At 32.0% G+C, this 25,657-nt stretch overlaps 1 protein-coding gene and 1 long non-coding RNA gene across 2 annotated transcripts; one reads left to right on the forward strand and one right to left on the reverse strand.

The window, feature by feature from the left end:
* Positions 1–3,718: 3,718 nt before the first annotated feature.
* LOC124847702 (protein ACCELERATED CELL DEATH 6-like) lies at positions 3,719–14,965 on the reverse strand. Its single transcript, XM_088108304.1, has 7 exons — positions 14,800–14,965; positions 14,262–14,302; positions 13,388–14,151; positions 12,688–12,771; positions 7,603–7,722; positions 6,230–6,771; positions 3,719–4,475 (listed from the first exon to the last, which is right to left on the reverse strand). Exons 3-7 carry the CDS (start codon positions 14,082–14,084, stop codon positions 3,843–3,845), a joined length of 2,076 nt encoding a protein of 691 aa, XP_087964430.1. The 5' UTR covers positions 14,085–14,151; positions 14,262–14,302; positions 14,800–14,965; the 3' UTR covers positions 3,719–3,842.
* Positions 14,966–23,578: 8,613 nt separating this feature from the next.
* Positions 23,579–24,371, forward strand: LOC148201460 (uncharacterized). The gene is made up of 2 exons (XR_015784723.1): positions 23,579–23,739; positions 23,856–24,371. It is a non-coding gene; the product is annotated as an uncharacterized LOC148201460 (long non-coding RNA).
* The last annotated feature ends 1,286 nt before the right edge of the window (positions 24,372–25,657 follow it).

Here is a 25,657-nt window from a genome sequence, read left to right on the forward strand (position 1 = left end):
ACGCTATCTGTAAAAAGGACTAAATTGAACATAAATTACATCATTTAGGCAACATTGAATAGAAAAAAAAACTAGGACCATTTCGAACAAACCTGACGAAAATAGGTACCATCAGTGCTATTAAGCCTAATTTCGTAAATATGCTTCTTTTAAACCAATCGATCTTTTAGGTTCTGTCATGGTTCTCCGATTACCTTTTGTGAACACACTTGGTTAGGGTCTTGATATTTTGAGTATTTTCCCCTAAAACCGTAATCCCTAGTTTTTGTGATTTATCAATGGAATGACAACAAATGGACAAGTAGCTACAAGAAACAAACCTCTAAGTATTCATAATAACCAATAATTACCAAACATTAAGGAAAAAAACGTTGGATCTATGACAGCCTTAAATTATACTTTTCTAGCAAGTTGTCACATAAAAGAGAAATATTACTTTGACACACATAATTTTTTATATTCATTTGACAACATCCTTCCTTACTTTTCACTTTCTTCTTTTTTGAAAAACTACAAAAATTCACTCTTTTAAGACCATTTTACCCTGTTAGATGTGTCAAATGAATGTTAATGTGTCATGCTACTCTTACTCCACATCAAATTTCATGGTTATGCATAAAATTTCATAAGCTTAATTCTCTTTCACTTATTTGTTTTACCTTAGACATAACAAATTATATCTATCAAGCATCATCAAAGTAATTTAACTTAATTCAACCCTAATTTTTACATACAAAACCATGAAAAGAAAGACCTTGATATTAACTACTTAGAAAAGAAGAAGGATTGAATAAAATATTCTGAAAATTTCCAATTGAAGTCATTAAACTATCCCATAGAATATTGTTTCACTATTAACTTCTCACATAGATTAAACTTTGATAAAAGGGTTCATATAATGCATATTATCTTGGATTCATGGCATAGTTAGAAACAAATCAGAGTCTAACTCTTTTTCTCTACCACAACTAAAATCAAGGCACAAACTGATAAATATTTTCAATTGATTCATGTAGGAACACGAGTACAAAAGGTCAAAATTAAGGTTGATAGCATTTTTTTCCTGCAAATAGGTACTAGATAGAGTCCAACTATGGCTGGAACTTAGATTGGTAACATAGCAAGTTTGACAGAAAGGCAAGTATAAGAAAAACATTACAGAGTTTCTAAGCATAACTTAACACTTCAAATTTTTTATTATCAAAACTTATTTAGTGGAAGAAAATAATTGTTGGGAAAGGACAAACCGATAGATAGCAAGTTCAAAAATTTGCAAGGGTTTTAAATCATTTAGGATTGTTATTTTCTTATTGATGGAATTTTTTTTATTATGCTATATATGTTTTCACTTTCCAAAGCGTCATTTATTAGATGTAATCGGTGGATGTTTTATCGCCTAAACAAATACATTTGATTGATGGATTATTTCATCAGTAATGTACACTTTGAATCCAACATACATTATCAGTAATTATTTGGTGGCATATCATACCTAAATAACGGATTAGCATCCATCAATAAAATTTCTTAGGTAATCCAACGTTTTCTTATACTGTTATAAAACTTTGTTAAAGGATAATATATCTCATAAAACTAACTAAACACAATTACAAAACCATGCACTGATTTCTTCTGTTATTTGACCTTAAAATTCAATTTCTTACATGCTAACGAAAATCCTTATTATTGTAAATTATATTTTCATAAATAAAGAGCATAGAAAAATCCAAAAAGAAGGGTATAATGTTTTGAATGACTCACTTTTTCAATTGACATGTTTTCTGAATTCACCTCAAAGTTAAAATTGCAATATAAAAGGCATTTTCCCAATTTGCATGGTACTGGAGCTTTTTTTTCCTTGTAGTCGCCAAATTAAAATGCGAAGTACATCTGTTTTACATTTTGAATTGTACGGAAAAACTACTAATCATCATTGTCATTGTCCTCGTCTTCATCATGATCCTTCTCGTTCTCTCCTTCATCAACTTCATCTGTTTCTTCTGTTTGCTTTCCTCCATATTCATGTTCTTCCAGTTCTTTAGTATCAGTATTAAAGTCATGTAATCTAAATATGCCTTCAGCAGTTCAACAATAGAAACAACAAGTAGTCGTCGCTTTGTCATTTTATGTATTAATTTATTTAAGAAACTTCAACCCCTCATTCATGCTTTCATACTTCTATGGATGTTAACATAAAAGTTTAATTCTGACTTCAGGATGGAGAAAATACATTGTTGAAAAGAAGTCACACTACATTTAATTTGGTTTATCTCATTGTGGGGGCACTAGCGAATCAGTCATTGCAAATTTGAAATTTCCAAACTCAAAGTTTGTTTCATTTAGACGAATAGATCCTTTAGGTTATGGTGATATTTCTCTTGTTACATTTTGGCAAGTCACTTAGGTAAGTTAGGGTCTTCATATTACTTGGATTCGCACTAAGTACTTAGTTTTGCCTAGTATTACTAATATCTCTTGATCTATCCTCTAATCAAGATAGACGTGTTTGGATAATAATTTTGTAGATACGCTTGTTTTAGACTAATAATAGGTCTTTTAGATTCTCCCAATGGTTCTCATATTACCTTTTATGAACACACTTGGTTAGGGTAAGGATAGTTAGAGTGCTTTTCTCAAAAAGCTTGCAATGCCTCTTAGTTTTACTTAAATATCGTGATTTAGCACTAGAATGACAACAAATGCACTGGTAGCTAGCATAATTTTTTTTCTTGCAAGTTGCTGCATCAAATTTCATGGCTATGCATAAAAAATGCAAGGCTTAATTCTCTTTCACTTGCCTTTTGGTTTTACCAAGGCATAACAAAATATATCTACCAAGCATCATAAAAAAAATAACTAAACTCAACCCTATTTTTTATATACTATAGAAAAAAGTAAAAAGGATGACCTCGATTTTCACTATTTAAAAAAGAAAAAAGGATTGATATGAAAATATTTAGAAAATTTCTAATCGAAGTCATTGAACTTCCCCTCACAAATATTGTTTCACTGTTCAATTTGTCACCTCGATTAAACACTGATAAAAGGTTTCATATGCATATTATCTTTGATTCATGGCATAGTTAAAAACAAATCTCAAAATCCTAACTCTTTTTCCTCCACCATAACAAAATTTCAGGAATAGAGTGATAGATATTTTCAGTTGATTCATGTAGGAACACGAGTACAAAGGGTAAAAATTGAGGTTATTATTAATTTTCCCTTGAAAAACAGGAACTATGTAAGCCCAAGTATGGCTAGAACTTATATTGGTAACATAGCAAGTTTGATGGAAAGGCAAGTAAAATAACAAATTACATACTTTATAAGATAACTCAACACTTCAATTTTTTTTTATTCCGAAACTTATTTAATGGAAGAAAATAACTGCTGGCAAAGGACAACCTATGTGATAAAAAGTTCAAAATTTTTCAAGGGTTAAATCATTTACTCTCCAAAGCATCAAACTTACTAACATATTTGATAGATACTTTACCATCTAAACAAAAATAGTTGACCGGTGAATTATTTTGTGGGTATTGTGAACTTTGTCTTTACATACTCTCTATCAGTAATTATCCGCCGACATTACATACATAAATAATGAAATGCTATCCGTTGGTAAAATTCCTATGATAATTAAAGGTTTTCTTATAGCGTTATAAAACTTTGATAAAATATTTTAGAACTCAAAAGCCAAATGATTTTTCATATGAAAATGATGAGTAGTAGCATATAATTATATAAGATGACATGAAAACAAAGTTCAAGTTCCATCTCAAAGAGGATAAAAAAGAAAAGAAAGACTTAAAGGTACATAGACTTCAGTAGTGTATCTGAAATTACATACCTTCAATTGAATCTTTTTCAGTTAACCATGTTAGAAACTGAAAAGGATAGAAAGAAATGTATCGCATTATTAGGTTGCTTGATTCTGAGGGAAACCAGAGAAGAGTGTACAATAACAAAAGCAAGATAATGAAGACCACACACAAAATCAGAAGAGTAGTGGCCAACCAACTGAGATCGCTTATAACAAGGTGGACACCAGCCAAGAATGCCACTGACAGGGTTGCAAGAGTTATTCCTAAAAGGGGTCTTGCCACTTTAAGGGCAAAAAGAGCCAAAGTTACATCTCCCAGTTGAGCCCAAATGAGTATAATAGTGACACTAATGCCACCATACATAGATATGGTGGTGCATAAAATATATGGTTTAAACCACACTTGATTCAGCATAAGAGCCATGCCTTCTCCTGGAGTAGAACTATTAGTTCCACCAGGCAAAGTAAAACCTGCAGCAAATGTTATTGTAGTTATAAGGGTGGAAACAACCATAAGAGTGTTGATTCTGTCTTTATAAAACTCTGTATTTTTGGCTTTTGGTTTGAAAGGGGAAGAAGGGACTTCAATAGAGTGTGACCCTCTTTCAGCATTTTGTACACCAGCAGATTTTAGTTGACACCATGTTAGCCGCTGCAAATACAAGTCTGTGTTACCAATTTAACAACACGACAATAGAAAAACACAAGTAGCCTAAGTACGTAAGGGAGTATTGATGATGCTGATTGACTTTTTTATACAATTAAACAATTTATGCACATGCATGGAATGGAATGTTAAAATAAACGTGACACAGATTCTTCAATTTATTATATTCTTCAATTTATTATAGTTGATTTTTATTGAATTTTGGAAACCTTTAAATAGTTAATTACAAACACAGACCAAGACCAAGTACAAATAATAAAAACTGAAAATAAAATATCAATAGACTCCAAATAAAATCTACTTAATCTTATCTATATCTTATATTAAAAAAATAAAATCTATCATCCCTATTTTATCTCTATCAAAATCAAACTAAACTCAAACTAATAAAATAAGATTCAAACAAAATTATTAATAAACTCCTAAAATTTAAGTTTATCCCAATATGGAATTCACCACCACAAGAAGGAAAGAAAAAATGAAGGCTAATGTGTTTTTAGTGCTTGATTGAGAGGTTCAACGCATTCATCCCAACTCCTTCTCCTTTGTTCGTGGGCTTCTAAAGACCTAACAAGTTCATCCATTCTGAGAATAGACAAGTTCTTTGATTCTTTGATGGAGCACATGATACTTTCAAAATCTTTTGTGAGGATCTCAAGATTTTCCCCACAACCCGGCTAGGTGGCATTTGTTCTCCATTCCCGTCGAGTTGGTTGACCACCTTCTCCACCCGAGTTATGTACTCAGTTACGTGCTCTTTGGGCACCATATTCAACTATTCAAACTCTCCTCTAAGAGCTTGTATTCGGACTTCTTTGACGCGATTGTCATATTTATATGTAACCTCCAATATCTCCCAGACTTCTTTTGTTAATGTGGCATTCGTTATTTTCGAATCTCGACTCATACTACATTCTAGAGACTATTGCACGTGATTTCTTTGACGTGGTCATCTGTGCCATCGTCTGATGTTTGTCCCCATTGGGTTTATTGTACTCGTCATCCACCATATCCTAAATGTCTTATAACCTCAATAACACCTTGATTTCTATGCATCAATTATCATAATTGGTTTTTCTAGTCAGTTGTGGCACACTAATAGCATTGACAACCTTTGTCATCGTTCTCACAAAACACTCAAGCACTCAGTGTATTCCTCACAAGGTTTGACTCTCCTCTCTCTTCTTTTTCTCTCTCGATACTTAAAGTATAAAGCTTTGATACCACATTGTAAAAATAAATATGACACACACAAATAGGTGCAAATAGGTGCAAATAGGATGTTGGGCTAAGTATAAAAAATAAAAACTGAAAATAAAATATCAACCGACTCAAAATAAAATCTACTTAACCTATATCTATTTTATATCAATAAAATAAAATGATAGTGCACCTAAATAAATTGAAAATCAAAACTACCTATCTTTATTTTATCTTTATCAAAATCAAACAAGATATCACTAAAACCAAATTAATAAAATAAGATTCAAACAAAATTATTAATAAACCCCTAAAATTTAAATTTATCCCTAGATAAAATTCACCACAAGAAGGAAAGAAAAAATGAGGGCTAACGAGGAATTGAAACAACAATTCTTTCCTAAAAACATCATTATCCAAGAATAATTTTGATGAATTGAAAAGCTAGTTGAACATATATTCCGTTAACAATAATTATAAACTAAAAATATTCGTAAATCTTGAACTTTTGACTAAAAATATACTCTATATATACTTGCCTGTACGATAGGTGGATTATTTTGTTGTTTAAATTGTTCAAAAGCATCGAGAGCTGTTTGGTTATTGTTGTTAAGCCAATTGAGATCCACACTTGTGTTCCATGTCAAGGCTTGCACAATTTTTGGACGGTAATGTGAGGCAGCTAAATGCAAAGGAGTGTTTCCACCGTAATCCTTGCCATTTATCATATCTTTAACTACGTCATTTACATCGTGCAAGACATACCTTACCACATCAAACTGTCCCATTATAGCTGCAATGTGAACAATATTTCGACCTTTGTTATCAATTATTTCTTTGGGATTGGGACAGTTTTCAAGCAATTTCTTTACCACTTCAATATGTCCACATGCAGAAGCCAGATGAATAGGATAAAAGCCATCTCTGTCTGTTTCCATATTGCAGGTATCACACTTTTGAAGCAAACACTCAACACCATTTAGGTAACCTTTGGAAGCTGCATAGTGAAGAGCATTTCTTCCTTTGTCATCCTTACCATGAATCCATTCTTTCTTTCTGTTTGCTATTTTCTCTAGAATACCTGTTATATGTTAGGAATAGCCAATCACGAGTAGAATTTTGCTGAAAAATACTAAATCCATAAATTATATTAGAGAAATAAACAAATATAGTTGGAAAATAAACAAATATGGTAGGAAAATTATATTTATGGTTGGAAAAACAAGTTAACTAATAACATTATATCTTGTTATGAGTTGATCATATCTAATTCCTAAAGAAAATCTCAGAAATTTTGAAAAAATTGAATATTTAAAAGAGAATAAAGAACAATAATATGCAAAATGTTTTTCTTTTCTTTCTATTTTGTAATTTTACAGTCAAGATTTTATTTATAATAAATAATTTGTTAACTTGATCTAAGTACAAAATTTTTAAAATGAAAGAATTTAATCATTTAATTTTAAAATTAAAATAATTTTCCATTAAGCTACAAAAGGCTTTTATCAGTTTTGTTAAATATTTTTCAGAATGAATATTTAAAGTTGTATTTATTTTTTTAATTGTGTTAATTCCATCAAATTTTCGTTATAGAAAACTAACTACAAATGTGTATAAATATGATACTGATTTTTGAAGTCGTTGGTCTGAATCAAAAGTACATGTTTACAACAACAACAGTTGAACAAAATCTCCGATCAATAAACAAATCCAAGTTGAGTTGTCTAATTAAAAATAGACCTAATTAAAAGTTATTAAATAATTCTAGATCCTCCCTCTTAATTTAACATTTTTTAAAATTCGATTACTCCATCTGCACACAAAAATAGTGGAGAGATATTGATTCATATCTTCAATTGTTACTATTATATTATGGATAAGAGAAAACTTATAATTATACAACAAAAATTACCTTTATTCTCTCTTAAGATTGCCACAATGGCTGGTGATCGGGCGCCTTCATTTTTTGAAAATGTTGGCATGCTTCTACCTTTTTTTTCCATTTCAATATCCATAAATGCCATGCGCCCGGCTGTACATAACTTTAAGTAAATATTATAATAATAATAAACTTATGCATAACATTTTAAGAATTTCACACTTTGATTTTTACATTATCAGTGACTGTACATTACTTATACTAAGACCAAACCAAATTATCTTTCTACAATTCTTATTATGACACAAGCCCAAAAATATGTCAGCATATAACAATAAATATATATGAAAAGCGGGAGGATAAGATATTATCAAGGGAAACTATGTTGCAGTTATGTCCATATTCGTTGCAAAGGCATCAATTGGAGTGCCTCTAATCAGGGAAACTTTGCAATATCAATAACCCCAATTAAAATTTAAGGATGAAAAAAAATTCAAATTGCAAAATTCAATTAACTCTCAAGAAAAAAAGAAAATAACTCTGAAGATAACTATGATAATTATTAGATATTTAGTTAGTTTATGTATATATTATAGGATTTGAAAACACGTATTTATGACATTATATTAAGTTTTTAATGATATGGATTTTATTGTGACTAATGCATTGCTTGATATGCTTAGATGTATCTGAATTATGTGATTTTCATTATTTGTAATTGTCTAAGTTCAATGTGGTGGAAAACAAAATACTCGGATTGTACTTGAATCTGTTTCGCATATTATCGGTGGATCACCGACAAATATATTCGTCGGTAATTATTGGTACACATGAATTGTCGGTAATTACTGAAGGATTTAGGCTTGTGATAATTATCAGTAGATGAAGGTCTCAGTGGATCATTCTGTCATTAATTACCAACAGTCTATATTCGCCAATAATTATTTTCGACAAGGGCATTATAGACAGATCTGAGCCTATCAGTAATTCGTCGAGAAACATACAATACTAACATATTTTGGACGTTTCTGACGGCATATATCTGCCGCAGGTTTTTATGTAGTGTTATGTCTCATTGTTTAAACAATTAAGGGTCTAATCCTTCAGTAGATTGCTTCACCTCAACATGAACTTTCTCCATCCCTTTCTCTAGATCTTTGTACACTGTATCCATTTGATTTCGAACAAATGTGATCTACTAACAGAGCATCTAGCCCCTCCAACTCTAACCTTCATAACTTATACCCTTCACATCTTTTACTTATCCAATAAAGATACACCTCTCATCTTGTGACTCTACTTTATCTTTTTGACATGTGTAAATTCCAAAGCACCAAATATCCTTATATTATCATAGTGTATAGGCTTTCCACTCCATGCTTCCACAAGACTTTGCACTTTATAACAAACAATGAAATATTATTTATTAACTAGACAATAATGTTCGTAGCTTCCCCCTATAAGGACTTAGGCAATCTAAGCCTTAGAAGCATACATCTCACCATCTCCAAAATGTTTGTGTTCATTTTCCCAGTCAACCATCTTATGCCTCTTTATTCCTTATATCTTTCAAAACCATTGAACTTCACAAAAACAAACTCCAACACATTTTTTGTGCTCAACACTTTTAGTTTGGTTCCATACTAGTTACTCACCATGGTGTTACTCTTTTAAGCCTTTCAAAAATCTCAATCTTATCTTTCAAGATAAAATTCCACACACTTCTTAAGTAATTGTCTATGATAGTAAGGAAATAAGACCCTCCACCATGAGTTTGAGTTCATGTTGGACCCACAAGTCTACATGACCATAAATAAAAACTCTACTTCCCATTTGCTTATTAGTTTTAGACTTCAGTTTGAGACCTTTTCAATAAGTAGTGATCACAAAATTCTAGTCACTCCATCTTATCACCTCCCAATACGTTTTATTTCTCAACTCCACCAAATCATTCTCACTAATGTGTCCCAGTCTTAGATACCACAACTTTGCTTTGTCCTGCATTATCTGACTAGTCCCAGACGCATGTGTGATCACTCTTGAACCGCTTAAGATGTACATTTTTTTCGTCCTCTTTAGGAGCTATAGATGATCCATTGTTAAACCACTTTGATCAAACATAATGATTGACAAAAGATTCCTTTTGATCTTTGGAACATACTTCATTTCTTGCAACATCTCCCGATTATAAAAAATATTTAAGCCTATTTTGCACTTTATACGTTTAATTGTAGGTATGAAGGACTATTCCACCTTCCCATTTCTAAGGTCACAAAGAACTTGTTCACTGGACACATGTGATAATGCATCCTAAGTCCATGACCTAGCTTTCTATGCATCAAATGCAAACATCATTAGCATCCCACTAGACTCGTAGCTATCAAACACTACAAAAACATCAACAAATTCCTTCTCGAAATGAGATTTCTTAACTTTTTCATTTCTGTTCTTTTTGTGGACAAATCATCTTGAAGTGAGCTTTCTCGTGGTAGTTGTAACACTCTACTTTTGTCCAATCATTTAATGAGTATTTCTTCGTCTTCTCCCTTAAATTCCTTTTCTTTCTTCCTCTTCGAATTAGACACATTCAAACTCATCTCGTTATCCTCTACCTTAGAGTTTTGAAACCTTTTGAAACTTCTTAATCCTTATTGAGGTTAACACCTCCTTTAGAGTAACGACCACTCCTTCCCAAATAAGAAGGCATCTTTGAAGTGTTCGCACATCTTAAGTAAGACATTAAGAAGAAGTGAAGCCTTATTGTCATCCTCAAGTTTCACCTCAATGTTCTATAGGTTGTTCAAAATCCTATTGAAATTAGTTGTTCCACTATTGTTTTTGTCTCAATAATCTTGAATGAATACAATTTTTACTTCAAACAAACTTTGTGTTCCAAGGACTTAGCCAAATTTAGTAACTCAAGTTTCACTCACATCAATGTGGTAGTCTTCTCCTTAGTGAGTTCTCTCAATTCCTTATCATTGAGACACAAAATTATGACACTTCTAGTTTTGTTGATCATGCCAACCTTCTTCTATTGAGACATAGATGTTGACATGTTCACATAATCCTTTAGAGCCTTAGCACAACCTTGTTGTATTAGGATGACTTTCATCTTAACCCTCAACAATCCAAAGCATTGTCCTAAAAAAAACTTCTAGATGTTAAATATGGTGGATATTTCTTCAACTTTTTACTTTATTTTCTTGTTCCCATAAGTGATGCTAATTGTTGGGTTCATAACAGTAATAATGCAAGAAATCACACAAAACAAGATTGAAAGAAAACACCTTATACACATAATTTAACACACTTACAATGTACAAATCTTAACCTACAAAGGTCTTTATATATAAAACCTAAATACCCTTAATTTTGTGTTTGGATGGGGTAATTTAAGAAAGTAATTCATTTATTTAGAGAATTGGAATTTCTTTGAAGTTAAATGACTTGTTTAGATGTGAAAATTGAAATTCTACAAGTTGAAATTCTACAAGTTGTGGAATTCCTCGTTGCTCGGGATGAAAAAAAGTCACAAGTCCAAAGAGTCGATCATATTGACCTTCAGCTCGGGTTGAATAATCTTAACATCTAGCCTAAGCTGACTCAGCTCAACTATGGACTCAAACTAACTTGAATGGACCTAAGCTGAGATATGATTCATATGGAATAAAGGTTAAGCCACGTCAATCTGTTTCAATTTGGCATAAACTAAAGGTCAGACCAATTTGAAATCAATCAAAGGTTGAGCCAATTCGACATCAACCGAAGGTCAAGCTGATTTTAGGGAAGCCGAAGGTAGAGCCAAGTCAGCCTGAGCTGAAGGTCCAATCGAGTCAGTTGTGAGTCGAAGGTTGAGTTGAGTCGTCTCGACTAGAGTCGGGCCAAGTTAGCTTGCGTAGAAGTTTGAGTTGCACTAGCTAAGACAGAAGGTCGAGCTGCACCGGCCAAGATGGAAGGTCGAGCAAAGCCGGTCTATGCTAGCAATCTAGTCGAGTGGGTCTGGATAAAAGGTCGAGCTGAATTGACCAACACCAAAGGTCATGCCAAGTTAGCCTAGGGTAAAGGTCAAGCAGAGAAGACTTAGGCCAAAAGTTGAGTTAAGTCGGCTTAGGTTGAAGGTTAACCTGAGTCAACTCGGGTTAAACATCCCATTGAGTCGATCTAGGCAGAGTCAAGCTGAGTTGACCTTGGAAAAAGGACGATCCGAGTTAACCCTAACTGAAGGTCAAGTTTAATCGGCTTGGGCTAAATGTCAAATTGGGTCAACCAAAGTCAAATGTTAAGTTGGTTCGACCTGGGTCAAAGTTTGAGCCAAGTTGGCTCAGGTAAAAGTTCAAGTCGAGTCGGTTGGGCCAAAGTTTGTGGCGAGCGTCCTAAACCAATGGTTGAACCGACCTAGATCGTGCCAAAGATTGAGCCAAGTCGGTTCAGAATTATCGACTTAAGATAATATGGAATTATCGAACAAAGTTGACCCAAACCAAATATTAAGTCGAGTCACTCAAATCGAAATCCAAATGATTTAATTCAAATCAAAAGTTGAGCTAACTCAAACTTAAAAGTAGAGTTAAGTTTCACTTAAAAGAGAAATTAAATTATTTTATCTAAAAAAATAAAATTAAAATATATGACACTTTAATTAATATATAAAACAAACTATTTAAGAAATAAAAAATTTCAATTAAAAATAATTTAAATGTTATGTATTTTATTTTATTTTATTTTTAAATTGTTGAAATCGTTTATCCAAACACAAAATAATATGCATAAGCGCCTAATAAAAGCTTACACTAAGTTCCTCGTGACACTACTAGATTGTCTAAATCAGAGAGTCTACTTACCCTTGTGTAAAACTCTTCTATTAAACCCTGCTATCAGAGGGTCTAACATAAACAGAGGGTCTAACGTAAACAGAGGGTCTAACACAGTCTAACCCAGCATTTCAATAGATTGTCTATTCATAATTTAGAACCAATAATCAATAAGTTAATTTTAAATTAAATGTTTTAGAGGAACTTATATAACAAATTGTCTATAACAGCATGTGTCCTCTACAAGGTGTGAACAAATTGAAGTACCTTTTCGACACAGTTATTATTTCCATAGTGTTCTTACCAACAGGACCGCCATCAGGATAGGAGAATTCTACATGGTTCGATATTGGTTCTGTGTTGACTTTTACCAGGAGTGAATATTTCTCTGTAACAAAATATCAAGTCAACAAGATATTTTAAAAATACTATATAGACAGGAAAATAAATATAAGTTTAGATGAATTTTCTTTTAATAGACATGTTATGTAATTTTTTTTATATTGGAACATATTATAAGATGCAGACAAACTATAGTTGACAAACTATAGTTGATATGAAAAGTGCATAATTGAGCAGTATTTATGATCGTTAGTTTTCTCACAATGAGATATATATGAATAAAAATATTATTTTAATCTAAATTGTTTAAAATTTTAAAAATATACTTATAAAGTATAGAGAACTGGAATTATTTAACTAAGTCAAATTTTCAATTTATAAACAATTTTTAAAGAAATTTAAATAAATTATATCTAAAAAATTCACATTGAAATTTATGACTTATTGAAAATTATATCTATAAAATAAGATAATGTACCATAACATAAACATTCATTTGACAAATATTACAAAGATAAAATAGTGATAAAAGTATAAATGTTTGTAGTTATACAAGAAAAAGAAAATAAAAAATAATTGAAAATAATGTTAAATAAATTTAAAAAATTTAAGTGTGTCAAATCCAGAGAAGAAGTTTAAAGGTGTATGAAGCAACTGTATACCTTCATTACTTGGAATTATTCTGGTCAATATATCATCTACAATGTCGTCGTAACCTTTCTCAATCGCTAAGCGCAAAACTGATTTGTCGTTATTGTTTGTAGTAACAAAAACAGTTTCCTCAACCAGTTTGTTGAAGTCTTGTGAAGAATCAAAAATCTTCATTACATCTTTGTGACCATTCTGTAAGGCCTCATGAAAGAAAGTATTTTTCTGCCTGTTAGTTACAAAGATGACCTCTTTTGCTTCTTCAGAATTTGGATCTAAATGACGGAAAAGTGCATCCAACAAAATCTTAAGAGTAGAGATGTTGCCAGATCTTGCAGCAACATGCAGTGGTGTATCATCATTACTATTTTTTGCTCTCAAAAGGCCTGGACCAATTTCAACTATTCTCTCCACACACGTATCATTTCCGTAGAGAGCTGCTATATGCAGCACCGTGTTTCCTCTAGGCCTCTGTTGCAGTATAGTGTCATCGTCTATTTCTCTCCAATCGGATTCAGGTTTGTTCTCTTTTATTGAATCGTATGTTTTCTTTGGCAACAACCACCAACCATGTGCTTTAGCTTCATCACTGCGTCGTTCTTCTGAGCTTTCTATCACATTCCTTGAAGGTTGTTCTTCTCCCTTGTAGTTATTTTCCACGTCATCATTATTCATACCTGTCTTCCCTCCACACCTTAGAAATTTCATCATGCTCCTTTTCTGTAACAATATGAAATCTGTTTCTGCCCTTTCTGCTCTGCTTCCACTACCTCTTTTTCTGTGTTTGAAATACCAAACTACACACATCAGGCAATCCATTTTAAAGAATAATTCGAATAAATATATCATAACATACACACAAGACAAAATTCTCAACTTTTCAAGTACCTTCAACTCTTGAGATTCCACTAGACCAGAAGCTTCCCTCCCTTCAAAACACGGAATTCTAATATTACACCGACAACTTCTATATATAGAATCCATGACTTCAAAGAGAAGGAAAAAAGTAACATAGAAAACGTGATGCATTCCCCAGAAACAGTATTATTTTTGAAAGATTACAACCGATTACCATAGAATCTTTCATTGTTGGTAATTGATTAATCGATTAACAGATAGTTTTTTCCTATTTATACTACTACTAATCAATTACAACTCTGCTATAATCAATTATCAGAGAAGTTGTGTCTCTCTACAAATTCAACACTACAATGCTCGGTACAATGCTCGGTAATCGATTATCATGATGAAAAATCGTTTTTGGAGTGCACGTTGAAATTGTGTGGACTCCACGACATCCCCATAGTAATTTTTTAAAAATTTGCCTACTTACATAAAACGAAACTGGTTTTTGCCTGTTAAAAAGACCCATTTTCAAACAATTAAAATAAATAAATCATAATATACACAAAACACAAATTTCTACCTTAAACTCTTCTTCAGATCTCTTCATATCTCACTAGCTAGAAGCTTCCCTCAGTTCAAAATTTAGGTAATTTCAATGTAATATAGAATCCAGAATCGACTTGAGAGAAGTGCACGAGTATGAAATGGTAGTTAGCCATGAGCTGTACCGCAAAGAGCTCTCATTATTCTTCAACTCACCTACCCCTTAAAATATTGATGTTGATAAGGCTATTTGTTGTCCTACTGTTTATTCACAGTAAATTACCTTGACCAACTAACTTTTTTTTTGTTTTCTCAAAATAAAACTTTTTTAAGCAAATTCTCAAATAGATCCATTGGCAATTTATTTCTTCATATATACTCATTCACTATTCAGGTTGAGAATTCACTTTTCCTAATTCTGTTTAGAAACTTCAGTGGGAAAGCTTTATAGGAATTCGAATTTGGGGAACTCGAATGTTGAGGAGTTTTAGTTTTTTCTTCTTTTTTGTGTAAAGGTTAAAAAATGAAAAAGAATGAAAAATTAAAAAAAATTGAATTGATTTTAGGAGAAAAGTAAATAGAAAAATAATAATAAATGGGGATAATATATAAATTTTAATGGGTTTGAGAAACATAAGTATTAGTTGTAGTAGAGTGTTTTAAATAATGATACTCTATTATTTTAATTAAAAACATATATAAAAATATAAATAAATTTTTCTATTAAGGGGTTTCATTATCTAAAAAGTTTTGTCTTTCTAAAACTTTTTTTCTTAAGATTTCTTTGTCATTTCTCTAAAAATTTTAATTTCTTATTCATTTGTCTGAAGATCAGAGACCGCGTTGAGGAATCCTTGAAGAGAGATCTTCATTTCTAGCAGATCAATTTTTGTTAAAGAGTAAGTTAATTTATATTTTTTTTTCTTGATTTAAGTGTTTTGCATGTGTTTGTGTTTCTCTTTAATTTGAGGTATGAGTTTTCTCTAAAACTCTTGGTTGATCAATGGTACTAAGGGTATGCTCTCATCAAGTTATTTTGGTTTGTAAAACTAGTTATTAGAGTTCGTGAAGCTGTGGGAGAAATCTTAGAGCTTATAGAATTATCAGATTGTCAAACCGGTAAGGGAAGAGAGTTTCCTACAAAGAGAATATCACATACTAATCAAGTTGCTTATTAATTGTTCCCAATGTCTAATACTTCAGGTAGGCTATTCTAAGAGGTATTGGGAACTGTTCAATTATAATGGCTTATTGTTCTTGATTATTTGTACGTGCTTCATAAATTCTATCAAGAAGTGTTGCAAAAATATTTCATTAGTGCAAAATTTTATTTGGTGAATACATGTTTTTCATTCAAATTAGAATTACAAAGTTATCAAAATGAATCATTGTCCAATTCGATTTAACTTATTGTGAATGGGCTATTTAGTGAGTTAATACAATATAACTTACTTAATAACAAGTCTAAAAATTTGAATTCAGTCTAACGAGTTCACCTTTAATTAATGAGTTAAATGGATTATCTCTTACTTACATTTTTTTCCATTAAAAAGATATAATTTATTTATTTTAATTGAAATCTAAATAAATTTAATCCAAATACTATATAAAATGACGATAAATTTGAAATAAATCCAAAATTACAATAATATAATATAATATAAATATATTCAGAAACATATGAAAGCATTTAAATTTTTATTTTTTAATATTTAAAATTTATGAATAGGTTAATAACTTAATCTGAATTTTATCAAAATAAATCACATTTTTAATGGATGAAATTCATTTTTGTTCGTGTCATCATCATATGTAATTGTTTTAAACTCAGTGTACTGAAATAGATTAACTTGTTGTTATGTAGATTCAATATACACGTATCCATAGATCTCCACACAAATTTGTTTTTTTATCACTTCAAAAATCTTCTTAACAAGTGAAGTGTCTTTTATGTCTATTTTTTATTTTATTTGATGATACTTTATTTGTATTCGAAACTCGTTTTAATCCATTTTCACATTTATGGTAATTCATGTGTTAGTAGCGTAGTCAAATCCAAATTGGGGTGCTATATGACGACGTTGACTAAAACCAGCGCGAGAAAAAGTTTATCGTGGAAAATTTTATTTAGTAGACTCATGTTTTTCATTGAATTTGATTGGTTGAATATTATAAAGCAAAATTGAATCAGTGGACGATCACTTCCAGTTTGTTGTTATTGTCACATGAGCAGTGCTATTTTTACGCAACAAAACGACAAATTACTCCATTTAACAGGGTCAAATAATTATATTATTAAAAGCAGTGTCAAATAAATGTTTTTTTAATCCGTGTGAAACTAACTTTTTCCTTATTATATGAACTGATTTAGTAAGCGTGTACTCGTGGCTTGAATTTTAGAAATCAAGTGGCCCCAGCTGATTAATTATTGATGAGTAGTGGTAAAATAATATACTTCTACATACTAGATTAATCATGAAATTTTGTATTTTTAAAAAAAAAAAATTAATAAAGATAGTATCAAAATAAACATAAAAATTTAGTGTGTGAAAAAGTATTGTAAGAACCCAGAAAATAATGAAACTGAACACTTAGTGTTAAAATAAGCTAACAATATAATAAAAATTTAAAATACTCAGTTCATTATGTCAGTAAGATCTATCTCTCTAAAAATAATATTCTCTACCTTTCCTCCCCTTCTCTTTAAAATTACTCCTTAGTGGCTCATCTCTTCGACGATCAGGAGGCACCTAAGTGATCCTAGTGTCAAGGGCTTCCTGTTTCACCGTTGGGTTTAGCATTTAGAACTGGTAAGTCACGTTCTCTAGTTTTTAGTGATTTTTGGTTTTGCTGCATGCAAGGAACAATCTTGTTTGCATGTGTTCAGCATTCTCCTTCTTATCTTTCTGATTTCATTTTGGTTCTACGGTTGGTCTTCTTTCACCAATCGGTGGTTCATATGTGTTCTTAGAATTTCTTGGAAGAGTAAGCAAATTCCTGAAGGTTGTAGAAGTTGTCTGGTTCGGTTAGAGGTAAGGGAAGCTAGTTAATTTAATTGATGAATTTATGGTGTATGTGAATGTTGTTTGATGATTTTGCATATGTATGAAATTACTGTTTGGATGGTTGCATGTGTGTCACTTGAATGTTTGATTGAATTGTGTTGAATTTGTAAATGCTGGAACCTGTGAACTAGTTGGAGTTTCTCTGCATTAGTGTTTGGCCTGTTCTGGTCTTGTGGAAGTGGGTAGGTGAAAATAAGATTTTGGGGTTGGGAGTGAATTTGGTAAGTGAGGAGAGTGTGAGGAAGTGTAATTGGAGCTATTAGAACCTTTAAGACCCTCTAAAATGTGTAAAAAGTAAGGAAATGGATTTTGGGTCATTGAGTTGATGATTATGCAGAATTTGGAGTGAAATCTGGTATGAGACTCTTTGGAATGATGTTAGGAAGATTTAGGTACCCTTGGATAGGTGTAAATTGGTACATGATTCATGTATGAAAGATTAGAAGTTGGAAAAAATGTTTAGTTTTGGTAAAGTCTAGCATGTTCATCATTTTGCAGAATTTATGCAGAATTATGCAGCAAGCTGAGCACGCGCTGTTGACCACTCGGCCATGTGCTGATTGGCTGCTCAGCCATGTTCAGATACTTGGTCATTAACTAGGTTTGGTCTCTTTAGAGTCTTACCCGTTCATGACCGTTTGGTCTTAAGTGGGTGAGTGGTCTCTTAGTAGTGTTCGGTCTTGTACTACCACTCGGTCTCTTAGCAGTGCTCGGTCTTGTACTAGCACTTGGTCTCTTAGTAGTGCTTGGTCTTGTACTAGCACTCAGTCTCTTAGTAGTGCTCGGTCTTGTACTAGCACTCGGTCTCTTAGTAGTGCTCGGTCTTGTACTAACACTCGATCTCTTAGTAGTGCTCGATCTTGTACTAGCACTCGGTCTCTTAGTAGTGCTCGGTCTTGTCTAGCACTCGGTCTCTTAGTAGTGCTCGGTTTTCTACTAGGGTTCAGTCTAACCTTAGTCCTCGATCTTACATTAGTTTTCGGTCTAAGTTATAAGTGTTCAGTCTTGTACCAATGTTTGGTCTAGTTTTAGTAATCGGCCTTGTCCTGGTGTTTAGTATGGTATAAGTACTCGGTCTTATACTCGGTGTTCGGCTTAACCTTGGTGTTTGGTTACTTTGATTATTTCGAACTAAGTTTTAGTGTTTGGGATAGTCTAAATGTTCGGGAGTGTTCTAGCGTTCGGTCCTCAACTGAGTTTGGACTTTGCTTAAGCCTGACTAGTCATTGACCGTTCGGTCGTACTCAGGAGTTGTGCTGTTTCCCATTCAGTCTTCTACTACTAAATATTATTCGGTCTTTAAATGTTGATTTCACTGTTTGGCTCTGATTGCTTATTATAGTTGCATTGATCTACTATGTATGAGAAATTGTATTAATATTCAAATAAGGTATGATGTTCCAACTGGTATGAAAGAGAATTCCAAGGAGGAATGTCTCAGTGATTGGTTATCAAGGTGGTGGTAAAGTAATGAATATGGACAGTGAAATCCACAACGTTCATCCTGACATTCTAATGATTACCAATTCTCAAGTAGAGATGGGTAAGTCATGTCGTGAGAATAGCAGGAGGCCCTAGCCTAGGAGGGTCCTACGGTGAGTGATAACAGGCTAACCTCGTGTGGCAGCTGATGGGTTTCCGGTTACTACACCCACGGGTGCACGAACGGCCTCAAGCTATATATTCATACTAGTCAGGACAATCAAGTTAAAGTGGTCGGTCAATATATGTTTATATGTTTTACACATGTTGTATGAGTATCCTAGTTGCTCGTTTGAATTGTATTTTCACATGAATATTAAATTACACTAGCTTACCCTTGTTCTTTTGTGGTATGTCTTTGTATGTTGCTTTCTCTTTTGCAATGATCACCTAAATGGTGTGAGCTTAGGGATGCACTCTTTCACTTGTTGCAGCGACAGTTTGGAAGTGAAGCTTATAGTTTAGGATGAACTTTTATTTTTCAGGTGAAGAAATTTTTGTTCATAGTTAACATGTAGTTCTTGTTATATCATTATCCATGTAATGTTCATTTTAGTAGTTTTATATTACTAAATTGGGATGTTACATTAATGGTAAGGGAAGCTAGTTAATTTAATTGATGAATTTATGAGTATCCTAGTTGCTCGTTTGAATTGTATTTCCACATGAATATTAAATTACACTAGCTTACCCTTGTTTTTTTGTGGTATGTCTTTGTATGTTGCTTTCTTTTTTTCAATGATCACCTAAATGGTGTGAGCTTAGGAATGTAATCTTTCAGTTGTCGCAGCGGGTTTGGGAGTGAAGCTTACAGTTTAGGATGAACTTTTATTCTTCAGGTGAAGAAATTTTTGTTCATAGTTAACCTATAGTTCTTGTTGTATCATTATCCATGTTCATTTTAGTAGTTTTATATTACTAATTTGGGATGTTACAAGTATCGTTATCAATTATTGATTTGTAGAAAAAAGAACACCCGATAACATGGACTCGTAAGCAAAGTCACTAAAAAGTTTGGACTTATGAAATAATATATTTATAAATATCTTTTTTGCATATAGCTTGGAAAGTCTAATGTATTAATTTTGTCGTTTCATTTTATTAGTATTGTCAAAATGGGTTAGAATCTGTGGGCCAATCCAGCCTACTTTAGATTCGGGTTAGGTTGGGTTTGAAAAAAATAAAATTTTTTATATGAGTTAATTTTTAACTCGACTCATTTAAAACCTGGTTTATCCAGTTGAACCTGTGGTGAACTAGATTGATTTACCAATTCATCTAATTTAATATAATTATTTTTTTTTGTTTCTAGTTAACATTTTTTTATTGTATTATAAATAAAAATAAAAAAAAATATTTTAAGAAAGCAAAATATTATAACTTTATCCTTCAAAACTCTAATAAACTTATTTATTTGTTTTTTTAATACATTTAAGATATATATGTTAACTTTTTCATTTTGATTGTCTTTATAATTTAATATTATTTTAGAGTAAAATTATTTAAATTCAATATAATTCTTTTCATTTTAAAAAATTTGTAGTCCAATGAAACAGTGAATTGACCTACACTTTACGATGATCAGACTAAATTTAAATTTTTTTAACTTACTAATCGGATTAGATTGATTATTTTTTACCAAGCCATCATAAACCCGATCAGGTAGTATCTTTTGACAACACTAATTTCATGCATCGTATTTCGAAAATCGTTGCATTTCTTTTCTCGTTGAGATTTCGTCACTGCCCAGCCTATAGCCTATTTGACTGAAAATTATCTGACTAGGACATGCCGCGTACAGTGCTATCATGATAGCTAGATTTCTATAATTCAAATCTAAGAAATTCTATATCACATCGGAGACATTTTAAAATTTATATTTTGTTTTGAAACTTAAACCCTCTTTTATTTTTTATTTTGATTGCTGACTACACATATACTTGTATTTCTTTTTATTACTTCAGTACCATGATATATCTTTACCCACTTTTTTTTTAATATTAGACATGGTTATTATTCTAATAACCTTTCAATTCTTATTACAACTACTTCCTGTTCAACTTTTATTTTCTGTTTCAACAACCAAAATTATTTTGTTATAATAAAAAAAATCACTTTACAACAACCAAAAGATGGGGTCACTAAAGCCTATTTATTGTACTTATCCCATGTCATTGTTTCTCTTAGGTATATTCACTTCAGTGGGTGTCACTATTTAAATAGAAATGCGATGAGAACTTTGTTTGACGTGTACTATATAATTAAGGTGATTTGTGAGATGAGTTTTCATTATCTTTGTATAATGTGACGATTTGTAACGATTTAAAGTAATCTTGTATATGCCTTTAGTGCTTTGTAAAATACCAACTAAAAATAAGACAAAAGACAAAAGGGATTCGATTCCAAAATGAAGATAATCGATTCCAATTTGTTGTTGCATGTTGGAGGCATGTCGTTGGAGCGGAAGACGAAGACGAAGAAGGGTCAGTGTCGGTGTATGGTTGGTGTTACGGTTGATGGATGAAGATGAAAATTCGTTGAAGAAGATGAAGATCTGAAGCGGCTTATTCGGTTACGGGGAGGGGTATTCAGTTCCGTCCCTAGCAGCTAAAAGCAAAAGGGGTGTATTTGATTCCTTCGTTGCATATTAAGTTCCACCTGCACAATTGTTGTGTATTCGGTTTCGCCAAGTTTCTGCATTGAGGGTTTGAGAGTGGAGTTGCAGCCCTAACCAGGGCTGGAAAATGGTTCTATCAAACAAGAAACTGAAGCTTAAGCTTATAGCCAAATTGGCCAACAACAAAATAATATCAACGAAGTTCCTTCATCTTCAAACTCTCTCAAATCTCTTTTGGATGCTGCTACCCCCACACTCAGGTTGTCCAAGCGAGACAAACACTGAAAGCTTCGATCTTCCGAACACCCTCCAAAAGAAGCCAACAAGGAAACTGAAACTGAAACAGAGAGTCCAACCAATAAGAAAAAAAAGAAGAGAAAGAGGAAGGTAGAGGGCGATAATTCGTGTTCGTTACGAGTGATTAGCGAGAAAGGATTTGAGATGATTTGCGAGATTGATGCTTTTTTGGTATCTCACTAACGCTGTGTTCGTTTCAACTGAATTTACTATTTACAGAGATTTGTGAGCGAGGAATTAAACTATTACCGTGTTCGTTTCAGCCGATTTGTGAGGAGCAAAATGAGGCGATGGGTTTTTGAATCACTCGCATAACTGAGAAGATTTGCGATGAATTAATGGGAAAAGGCTTTTATGCCCTTAAAACATTTCAAGATACCAGATACTAAAACCAGATATATTGGATTTATGAAGTGCATATTCGATTCCAGTGGGTTACGCAGAACACAGAGAAAAGTTGTATTTGGGTATTCGGTTACGTAGAAATTTATTCGGTTACAGGGTTGGTTTTTGCGTTTTGTTTGAAGCGTTGAAGTCGCGGTTCCAGCAGCCTTCATCGTTGTTCCCTGCTTGTCGTTGTTAGTGGTGTGATTGAATATTAATGGTTGACGGTCGAAGTTGTGGGCATGAATAAGGAGGACGAGTTGAAGAGGATTATGGAGCAGTGGATGCATGAGGGCGAGATGAGGAGGTGCACCAAGGATCGGAGGATGTAGACTGTGTAGAAGCAGTGCGTGAGGAAGGGGAAGGTTGCAAACGCGTAACCGGTTACGCTTTTCAGTTTTTTTATAATTATTTTAATATTATAATTTAAAAAATCTACATCTTAATTAATAGGTATATTATATTTTCTAATTTATTAAAAATAAGTTGATTATTTAATTTTTATAATTTTTAAACATTAATTTTATAAATTATTCATAATTTTTTTTCTTTATAAATATTTTTACAATTAAATATAACATTTATAAATAACATTTTATATTACTTTTATAACCAGGGGCATTTTAGTAATCTTTAATTTCTAACAATTAAACTAATTTTTAAAATCTATCACATCAATCAAATCCTATACTAATTCTCAGAAACTTTACTTCCAAATCCATTCTCAATTACCCACAAATCCACTCAAAAAAACAACAAAAAAATTACCCTCAAATTCACTCAAATCCATTCAAATCATCTTCCCCAAATCATCTCTCCCAAATCACTCTAAACGAACAAAGCCTAAAATGTTCGAATTTGAGCTGATTTATTGAGAAATGTCATCCTTACCCTCAGTCTTTTGGTCGAATGCCATCATCTTTTATTTGAAATAACCCATGCCAAATTGAATTATTCGATTCCAAGTAACAATAATCTATTCCAGGGCATAGAAGATGTAGAAGTGGAGGCGGTATTCGGTTCCGTGTTTATGGACTTGGTTCTATCATGTTTTGTGTTGCAGCATATTCAGTTTCAATACTGGGATTGGGTTCCATGGTCTTGAGAATTGCTTCAGCACCTTGTATTCGAGGTTGGGTGTAATCGAATACACTGCTTCATACTTAATTTCAATACAAGAGATCTTTGTTTTGATGGCTTGAGATCTTCGTTTTGATGGCTATCTCACTTGTTTCTTTGGTTTTTCAGGTGAAATAAGGACTGATGGGCGTTGTGGAAGGGGTTGAAGTTTTTGAGGAAGAGGAGGTGGACATAGAGTTCGCAAGCAAGGTTAAGAGGAGTTTGGGGAGAGGTGGGATTGGAGGAGGTGGAGGAAGGTGGATGCGAGGTTTTTGGCGTGGGAGAGGGTGGAGGATAGAGAAGTGAAGTGGAGGAGGGAGGAGTGGAAGGGGGAGAAAAGAGGGTCGGAGAGGAACACGGAGGGAAAACCACAGACAGTGAATGTGAGTGTGAGTGTTCTTTTTGGGTGTTTAAAGGGGAAAGAGGTGCCGTTATGATGTTCGATGAAATGCCTCACTCAAATGGAGAGTGAGCACTGGGTTTTGGTGCATGGATAGGAAGGAGGAGGTGGAGCCGCACTAGGCTACGGTTTTTTTAATTAGGATTAGTTAAATTTTTTGAAGTCTTTTTTGCTGTGACCATCAAGTGACACGGTTGGTCTTCCATATTTCATGAATTAATAAATTAATATTTGAATGAAATTAATTAATGTGGCAAATTAGTAATTAGCAATCACATGATTCTAAGTACATTATAGTAGTTACCTCAGATCATTATTTTATAGTCATCGTCAAATTATCCTAATTAATGTGCTCAATTAAGAACTTGTTACATTATTAAATATTATTGATATCAAAACAATATAGTTTTTATTTTATTTTATATGATATTTTTATAATTTAGCAAATTTAAAATATTTATTATTTATATTATCTGTATTAATTATAATTATATTTTGTAAATAAAAAAAAATATCTAACTTTTTTTACATTTTTTAAATTAATTAATGTTAATTTTTTACTCTTTATAAACATTTTTACAATTAAATATAACATTAACAATTATTATTTTATATTAATTTAATAACTAGGGACATTTTGATAATCTTAAATTTCTACCCATTAAATAAATTTTTTTATTCTATCACATCAATAAAATCCTATACTAATTATCACAACACAAAACTTAACAAAACACTTCGTTGGCAAGATCTACACAGAGAAAAAGACAATACATAACTATTCATCTAATGATTAGATTAGGTACATAAAGTCGAAACAATAAACAATTTATTATGGCATTAAGGATAACGTTTATTGTTGGCATTGAACATTTAATCATATCTAAACAATAACAATAAACTGTTATCTTAGACAATATTTGCGATTAACAATATTTCAATAAACAATTTTGTTAAATTTCAAAATAAATGTTTCATAATGATCTTGTCTTAGCATAAACATAATTTAACACTTCAATTTTTTTTTATCAAAACTTATTTAATGGAAGAAAATAATTGTTGGCAAAGGACAAACGACTAGGCAACAAGTTCAAAATTTTTCATGGGTTTTAAATAATTTTGTATTGCTATTTTTTTACTATGCTATATATTTTTTTCACCTTCCAAGGCATCATTTATAAGACGTAATCGGTGGATGTTTTACCGCCTAAACAAATATATTTGATCAATGGATTATATTGTCAATAATGTACACCTTGTATCACATAGCAATTATTTGGTGGCATTGCATGCATAAATAATCAATTAGCATTCATCAGTCAAATTTATTTGGTAATTCAACGTTTTCTTACAATATTATAAAACTTTGTTAAAGGATAATAGATCTCATAAAATTAACTAAACAAAATTACAAAAGCATGCACTATAATTTCTTCTATTATTTGACCTTAAAATTGAATTTCTTACATGCTAATAAAATTACTTATTGTTGTAACTTATATTTGCATAAATAAAGAGACTAGCAAAATCC

Source organism: Vigna umbellata, chromosome 3, assembly GCF_029865625.1.
Source record: "Vigna umbellata cultivar VRB3 chromosome 3, Vumbellata_1.0, whole genome shotgun sequence".
Lineage (NCBI taxonomy): Eukaryota > Viridiplantae > Streptophyta > Magnoliopsida > Fabales > Fabaceae > Vigna > Vigna umbellata.